The sequence below is a fragment of the Sorex araneus genome, chromosome X (assembly GCF_027595985.1).
Source record: "Sorex araneus isolate mSorAra2 chromosome X, mSorAra2.pri, whole genome shotgun sequence".
NCBI lineage: Eukaryota > Metazoa > Chordata > Mammalia > Eulipotyphla > Soricidae > Sorex > Sorex araneus.
Window position 1 is genome coordinate 140,456,410 of NC_073313.1, and position 8,596 is coordinate 140,465,005.

Genomic DNA, 8,596 nt, shown 5'->3' on the forward strand with positions numbered 1-8,596 from the left:
AAGAGCCTGGCAAGCTGCTGAGAGTATTCCACCCGCACAGCAGAGCCTGGCAACCTACCCGGGGCGTATTCAATATGCAACAAACAGTAAAAACAAGTCTCACAATGGAGACGTTACTGGTACCCCTCGAGCAAATCGATGACCAACAAGATGACAATGAAACAGTGATACATTTTTGGTGTGTTTTGGGGCCATATCTGGCAGTACTCAGGGATTATTCCTAGTTCTGTGCTCAGGGATCTCTCCTGACAAGGTTCTGGGGACAATACTGGGTGCTGAAGATCAAACGTAGGTCAGCATTGTGCAAGGCCAAGGCCCTAACAGCTGTACTATTGCCACTCTGGCCCCTCTCATCAATTTTCTAAAGTCTTCTCTTATTTCGGGTGTGGCCCATTCTAGATGATGTTCGGGACAAGCAGTGCCTGCTCTCAAACATGGGGCTTTGGCAAGCAAAGCACATGCGCTCTAGTCCTTTGAGGTATCTTCCTGGTCCACCTGTTGTTTCCTTTGGGTTTTTTTTCCTTAGTACTTTTTTTTTGCATTTTGGGTCACACCCGGCGTTGCACAGGGGTTACTCCTGGCTCTGCACTCAGGAATTACTCCTGGCGGTGCTCAGGGGACCATATGGGATGCTGGGAATCGAACCCGGGTCGGCTGCATGCAAGGCAAACGCCCTACCCGCTGTGCTATTGCTCCAGCCCCTCCTTAGTACTTTTTTAAAAAATTCAATCATCATGAATTATGAAGTTATAAATATATCTGTGACCGAGTTTCAAGCGTACAATGTCTGACACCAATTCCTCCACCGTTGTCCCCAATTTTTCTGAGGAACCCCCACATTTCCCCTCCCACAATGCCCTAGTGTTCCCTTCCCTAGCTTATGCTCCCAGCTACCGCCCCAGTGGCAAGCTTCTTACTGAAGACTACTTCTCCTGCTCTGTTTCTCTTGCCTTTGGACGTTTGATGTTCCCCTACAAAGTTTCTTTATGTCCCACATAGGAGAGAGATCATTCTGAGTCTGTTCCACTCCTTCTGTTTTCACTCAAATGATACTCTCCAGAAAACCTCCAACTCCATCCGGAGGCACCTGGGGCTTACTCCTGTCTCTGCTCACAGGGATCACTTCTGGTGGGCCTCAGGGGTTCTTGGCAAAAGGAAAGTAACCCTTTCTGGCAGTGAGGTAAAATTCAGAGTTCACAATGATGTCCTAAGGGGGCAGTCTAGGAGGTAAGAACTAGGACACAGATAAATCATGTCCAAGAGTACGTGTGTGATGAGGAGCAGTGAGCAGTCTTCCATGGGTACAGGTACCAGGCAAGAGCCCTGAGACCTATCACGCTCACTGGCCATGGAAACCAACTGGTCCCTTCTAATCAAGGATCTGAGGATGCCCAGGATGAGAGGGAGATGTCTAACTGGGAAAGACATCACTGTATGACTGCCATCCCACTGTTCGTCGATTTAATCTAGCGGGCACCAGTAACGTCTCCATTCCTCCCAGCCCTGAGATTTGAGCAGCCTCTCCTTACTTGTCTTTCCCAACGACTGGAGGCTCTTTCATGGTTAGGGGAATAAGGCCTATCGTTAATTTTTTTGTCATATTGAATACATCAGGGGTAGCTGACCAGGCTCTGCCCATGCGGGCAGGATACTCTGGTATCCTGCAGGGTCCTCCAAGAGGTATATATGTGTGTGTGTGTATATATGTATACACATATACATATATATATGTATATATATATATGTATATATCTGTTTCTCCATCCATGCTGAGCTGATGTAGAGAAAATCCCCAGGCAGAAAAAATATACAGGGGGGCTAGAGCAATAGCACAGCATGTAGGGCGTTTGCCTTACACGCAGCTGACCCGGGTTTGATTCCCAGCATCCCATATGGGCCCCTGTGCACCGCCAGAAATAATTCCTGAGTGCATGAGCCAGGAGTAACCCCTGTGCATTGCCGAGTGTGACCCCCTCCAAAAAAAATAGAAAAAAATACAGGAATGTAAATAAGCCAGCAACCGCCAAATCCACAGAGAGTTAAATTCTCTGTGTGACAGTCACTTGATTTTGGGAAGCTTTAAGGAGCTGCTAAAACTTTTTTAACAATCATCTGTCATTTGTGAAAGGGTCAGCAAGACTGGCTAGCAATTATTTACTGAGGTTCTCTCACTGTCAAGGCTTAAACTCAGGGACCAAACTCCAGCTATCCCTGGAAACCATTAACACGCCCCCGAGTACCAGCCAGGAGCCCCCAAATGGGAAAACCTATGCACTACAGCGGGTGCATGGGAGAAAGAGGATGTGCGTGCTTGGACCTTTGCCCTCATTATTAACACTGGCCGAGAGAGCCACAGGGTCGCAGCTATGGGGGAGTCTCTCCTTTTGCAAAGATGGGGCTTCTTAAATGTACTCTCTGTCCCACTTGTATACTGAGATCCACAAAACTTCTGCGCAAAATTTCTGGTCATGACAAGTTGGAGCCCTTAAAAGACATGCTCTGGACACTCACCGCGGACCTCTACAAGGTAGCTGAATCGTGTATGTGGTCACCCAAGAATGAACCTGGAAAGGCCGGGCCCAGACATCCTGGGAAAGACATGGAAGATAAAAACACCAATCAGTGCTTAGACCAGTAGTTGGCAGGCGCAGTGTGCAGTGTGCATTGAGCAGTTTCCCCCACACTGGTGCTGATACACCAAAAAGACTTATTTCCTGACCACCCACCCAGTGTAACCAGTGTTTCCCTTCCTGGTTCCCTGTGCATCTCCTTTTCCTCTTCCATGCACCTGGGCCCTGGGCCCTGACTTCTGCTTCCATCCCTCTATTGGAACCAGGGAGGGATCACCCACAGGATCTGTCAACCAGTGTCAAATGTAGGAACTTAAGGAGAGAGGGCGACGTGCCAGAACCTGGGTCAGATGCTCCTGAGCACAATGCCAGGAGGAAAAGGACTCCACAGGCAAACAGGACGGGCAATGGGGTTGAGGAAGGTGGTGGTTGGGGAGGGGGGGGTCACAGGGGGATGCAAGCTCCAATGTGCCCTTTTACTACGTACTGAAGCACAGGTGCAGGAAAGGCAGATGACTGCCAGCCACAGGGAGATCAAGAGGGCTCGAGACACAAAAGCAGGGTGAGGCAAGAGAAGCAAAACAGTGGTTCCTTTGAGGGCTGAGAAGAGGGACTGGCGTCTGGAAGGGGATCCTGAGTTCTGGTTGAATCCGGAAGGGAAGAGTGGTGAAAAACGGGAAACGTGCCCCTCCAACGAGGAGCAAGTTAGGTGAGAACATGCAGTGGACCTTCGGGGAGAAGGAGACCCTCCAGAGTGTAGGCACAGATGATGCAGAAGCAAAACCCAGGCATGGCAGGGGCCTGATGGTAGGGCTCTTTCTCAGGGGCAGGCCCAGAGTGCTCACGGGGAAGAGGACAAATGCAGAATGCCTGAGGCTGACCTGGAAGACCTGAAATGGAGCAGATCCCCATCCTGACCCAGAGAGAGGGCAGACCACTGAAAATGAGAAGCACTTTAATGATGAACTGCCTTTAGACCAGGATGTCAAAGAGTCTCATGAACAAGGAGCAGGTTTAGGCAGAATTGAGAGCGACCAGCTTGTCTGTATCTCCAGGGAACCGAACGTTGCTTCTTCCGCACAAAAACCGTCCTTCAGCCTGAGAAAGAGAGCACAGTCAGAGAAAGGCCTCCACTACAGCCAGCGCGCAGCCTTGCTAACAGCCCAGTACGTACTAAGGGAAGGTGCATGGTATATGTAACACTCACTTAAGATGTCCTGTAATCTGTCAGCGAGGGTCTCCAAGTCAGCTGAAAAAGAATGATGCATGAACAGCCACTCCGGACTCCAGACACAGGGAGGGATCTGAGATCCCCCTTGGTCCACTGGGCCCCCAGAGGAAATGCCTAGCCCTGCAACCTGCAACCAGCTCCACCTCTATCTAGGAAGCCTTGGGACTGACAGGCTCAACCATCCCATCCATTCGATGTGCCAAAGTTTTCTAAATAACCACAAAATGGACTGAGGTTCTCAAGCTTTGGGGTACACGAGAACCAATTTAAACTTGTCAAATAAGTTCCTCCATAAGGAAACACTGTGAAAGCCATACCTGGGCCGTTACAGGCACGAGAGTTGCAAGAGCTCCAGACAGGCAGGGAGAAGGTCAAGATATCCAGGGCTCATTTTCATTGGCAAAGCAAACAGAGAGGCTAGGCAAGACTTGGCCTCCTCTCCCAGACACTCCCTTAGCTGTCAAGGCATACAGGGGTCCAGGGCCCGGCCTGCTGGGCTCTCCTCTCCAAGGAACCTTGTTTCCTTGAGGGTGTGTGCATCTGGTACCTTCCCAGTGCTTGGATGCCCCACGCCCTCCCGATACACGGCAGTAAGACCCAGCATCCTTCGATGTCCCTGGCCCGGCCAGCAGGTCCTCATACCGATTCTCTTCTTGAGCCTTGCTATTTCAGTCTGCAGCACAGCACACTAGCCAGCAGAGAGGGGGAAAAGAGAGAAGATTAGCACTCTGGCCTCCTCTCTCCCCCTTCGCCCACCACCCACCCCTGGCCTTGCATCACAAAGCCCAGCGTCTAAGTGACACGGGGTCCTCCTGGAACCCCATATTGTACGATACAGTACCCTGTATTGTGGGGCATGGCACGAGGGACAATGAACCCTGACTCAGAGCCCATTATTTGCTCTCGGTCTGCGTTTCTAGGAGCCAGAGGAAGCATTACCCGAGGGCAGTCCGTTCCTCCAGGGGACTGGGGCAGAGATTCTGGTCCTGGGGAATACTCAGGTTGTTCCTGGTGCCCTGCAAGAGAAACACACACTCCAGCCTCCAAGGCTCAGATGAGGGTGGGCAGTGTCTACAGGGGCTGTAACTTGAGGCAGCATCTCCCTCTGCTGGCAATGAGGGGCCGCTGCCCTGCCAGCAACTCCAGAATGTCCCATGGAGACACCCCCCTCAACTGTGGTCCTCAGTGACCTTGCCTTGGCTTAGACACACAGCTGAAGTCACAGTCTGCCCCTGAGGTAAGCAGGGTGGCTGAGCACATATATCTTCATTACAGCAAATATAGTTAGTATCATCTATTTCCTTTGACTTCACAGAAAAGGACCGGTTCCACTGAAAGTCCACATCCCAGCTGCAGGGAGCAACACTGCTACAAAAGACCCTGGCCACACAGCCCAGGGAAAGGAATGAGGTTGCGGGACGCTGTCCTCTCCCAACCTCGCTTCCTGTCATCACACTTCCAAGTAGGCAAGGCTGAGATCTCCCACAAGCACAGAGGCAGCATTTTCCCTCTCCCTGCCTTCTTCCACTGCCAGCAAACCCACAAACCCACCTGAGCGAACAGGTTGTCTGATACTGATGTCTCCTTGGCTCAAAACCAAGGCCTGAGAGTCGCCTGGAGCTCGCTGGGCTCTAGTGCTGAGGCTGCCGCCGCTGCCTTCTGCAAAACGCATGCCCTGGCCAGAATGCTTTGGCCTGCTCGTCTGGACCTAAAACAGGATACTTTCCATGAACTTGAACTACAGGTGTATTTTCAGGGGCTAGGCTGACGCAAGGAAGGAGAGAAAGAATTCAGAGCATAATCCTGATAGCACTGCCTTCCTTAGTCAGGCCCTCAGGCAGTTCCGAAGGCAGAGTCGGGAAGAACAGGATAGTGAAAGAACCCAGGTCTAGTCCAGAGTAGGCTGTGGGAGGTAACAGCAAGTAGGAATCAGAAGGTCAGGGGTCCAGTTTTTGCAGAATTGCCCTGAGCCAAACCAGCTTCCGGCCCGCCCTCCCGGGGGTGGGGGGAGGCAGGAAACCTGCCAGGTTGGAGAACATTTTCTGGCCTACAGGATGCTATTGTCATCTTTCTCCCTAGCCAAACATGCCACAATTGGCATCCTACTGACCCGGGCACCCCTGCCCCACGTGGAAGGCAGAGGGAGCAAGGTAGAGAGAAGGGGTGAGGAAAGGGAAGGGTGTGGAGGGAGGAGGAGGATCTCTACCCACCTGGCTCTTGGGAGATGTCTCTCTCTTCGTGTCATCATCTGGGGCCCCCTGCTCGCACTCCCTTGGCTTCTTGGCCACAGCTTTCTTGCCACTGGCCCAATTGTGCTTAGACTGCTTGCTTGGCACAGGCAGCAAGGAATGGCGCTCGGACCTCCCCAGCGTTTTGGCACCAGGAATTGGTGGGAATGTGGCGGGCTCCGGCGTGGCTGTTGACGTTCTCTGTGCCCAGGAAGGACCGGATCTCCCCAGGGACGATTTGGAGGGACCCCCAAGGGATTTCTTCTCTTGGATCGCACTCCTAGAAGTGCCTAGGGGCAGGCTGCTATCTAGGGGCACTGCAGGGTAGCTGGGCTTGCCCCGTCCCTTCGGCACAACCACATTAAGCCACTTCTTGCCAGGAGAGGCTTCCCGACCTCCTGCAGCCTGCCTCTCCACAGCTATGGGGACTCTTCGCGGGGGGGACGGAGGCATGGATCCTCGCATGTAAAACAAGTTCTCCCGACCAGGGAACTTGGTGCGTCTGGGCGTATCTCTAGAACTCTCCGGGTTCAGGGTGCCGCTTGGGCCCCTTTCCCTGGAGGCCCCTGCCTTGGCGGCCCCTCTCCCTTCCCTCGCCCTCTGGACCTCACTGAAGTCATCTGGCGAGTCCAGGTCAGAATCCACCTTGGCCAGGCCTTCCGCAGAAGGGGCCCGCTGCAGAAGGGCCTTAGGCACGTGCAAGCGGCCCCTGGTGCCTCTCCTGGCCAGCCTCCCGTCTCGGCCTCCCTGGGGCCCACTGAGGCTGCGAGAGTTGGCAGCAGGCGGATGCACTTCTATGAGATCGGGAGGGAACGGGGGCCTAGCGCAGACCACTGAATTGAGCCCCTGCCAACGGGCGGAGTTCTCATCCCAGCAGCTCACTGGGGATGGGTTTCTGCGGACATCCCGTGGCCCCTGGTAGAGCACCAGCGGCTCCCGGGCCGCCTCGGCCTCCTCGGGGAACACGGGCATGAGGGCCATCAGGTCAGGCCGCTCCTCGTGCCTGCCGGCATCGCCACGGAGGCCAGAGGTGCCGAGAAGGCCTTCCGGGTCACACAGCACCGCCTCCCCCACGGACATCAGTTGGGACCCGCAGCCGGGAGCCCCGGGGCCCTGGAAGCCCCGCTCAGTGCGGCCTCTGGGGGGCACCGTGCGGCCCAGGCCTAGGCCGGGTGCGCCTGGGGCTCTGGGGCCTGTTCTCAAAAACCTGAGCGTCTCCTCAGCCCTGGGGCCCACGTTCCCTCCACGCAGTGTCACCTCAGCTTGGTCCTCATCTTCCGGGGAACTCATGCTCCGGGTCTGGGGAGCCCTGACTGTGGGGACAGGACGCGCCGGGTCCTTCCTGGACGCAGAGGAGCGCCTTCAGCCAACTGGCCCCGGGCCACAGGCGAGCAGCAGCCTCTGGCGACCAACCGGCCGCCGCGGGCAATGGCGGGCTCTCTGCGCAGGACTGTGACGTCATCAGCCTCCGCGCCCGCCTCCTGCTCATTGGCCAGAAACCAGCCCGCCGACCCGCTGCGCTTTGCGCCCTGACCAATAGGGTGCGGGGCCTTCGCTTAAAGGCCCGGCATACACTGCGGCAACCTGCCTGTCTCGCACGTGACAAGATGGCGGGCGCTCGCTGGGCGCCAGTCCCGCCTCTTCCTCTTCTGCGCACTGGCAGGGAGGACTTGCCTCCTCGGCAGCCTTTCGGGCGCACTGCCCAGAGGGCTCTGTGGGACGGGGAGAAGCGCTTGCCTGTCCCGGAAGTGAGCCCACGGGACTGATACGCTCTGGTGGGGGCATCGGCCTTCTGCGCTCCCTCCAGACGAAGTGGATGTCCGGTTTCTCTGCGAAATCGACCCTTGCAATTAAGTGCCAAATTGCCAGTACTTTATTCTTTTCTGGTTTTGCATGTTTTATCATTTTATTGTATTGGCATACAGAACAGAATCCAAAAGTAATTCCTTTGTCTGCCTGCACAGAGACATATTTAGTCAGTTTATTTTGTGGTGAGGTCTTCCAGCTGTCCTGGGGCAACCAGGGCCACACCTAGTGGTGTGTGTGCTAATCATACAGTTTCATAAGAACTATAGGTTTATGGTATAGCTTTTAAAATAGCCTATCAGGAGTGATCCCCGAACTCAGAGCCCAGAAAAAGCCCTGAGTATCACCTAGTGTGGCCCCAAAACAACAAAAAAAATGTAGTAGTATAAGATTTTCATCTCCTGGGAGAATTTAGAAAAAAATTCGGAATATAACTTATATTTTATATATAAATTATGAAATTAATTTCATTAAATGAATATGTAAATATATTTTATGAGTTTATAAATCTCTTGCAGTCAGAATACATGTCAATCTTTTCTAATTTGTTGAGCCGTTTATGGCCTATCTGTTCTATCTTCATCTATGTTATATAAAATATATAGTAGAATAATATATATAATATATATAAAATATATAGTAGAATAATATCGAAATTTTTTTCAGCAAAAAAACAAAAAGTAGAAACACTATCATATAAACTAGATAATCTGTTTTAGCAAAAGATGAAATTAACTGTGATTTAAATTTGAAAGAAAAAT

The 8,596-nt window shown here is 52.9% G+C and overlaps 1 protein-coding gene across 1 annotated transcript; it reads right to left on the minus strand.

Moving 5' to 3' along the window:
* Positions 1–3,584: 3,584 nt before the first annotated feature.
* Positions 3,585–7,319, minus strand: LOC129399782 (uncharacterized protein CXorf49 homolog). The gene is made up of 4 exons (XM_055121157.1): positions 6,012–7,319; positions 5,353–5,509; positions 4,741–4,817; positions 3,585–3,668 (listed from the first exon to the last, which is right to left on the minus strand). Exons 1-4 carry the CDS (start codon positions 7,317–7,319, stop codon positions 3,585–3,587), a joined length of 1,626 nt encoding a protein of 541 aa, XP_054977132.1.
* Between the last annotated feature and the right edge of the window lie 1,277 nt (positions 7,320–8,596).

Excerpts from the sequence above, each read along its gene's own strand:
- LOC129399782 (XM_055121157.1), bottom strand. The coding sequence starts at position 7,319 with ATGAGTTCCCCGGAAGATGAGGACCAAGCTGAGGTGACACTGCGTGGA. Across the intron at positions 4,818-5,352 it reads CAGACAACCTGTTCGCTCAG|GGCACCAGGAACAACCTGAG; the intron begins GTGGGTTTGTGG and ends TTTCTCTTGCAG. Across the intron at positions 3,669-4,740 it reads GAGGAACGGACTGCCCTCGG|GCTGAAGGACGGTTTTTGTG; the intron begins GTAATGCTTCCT and ends TCTCTTTCTCAG.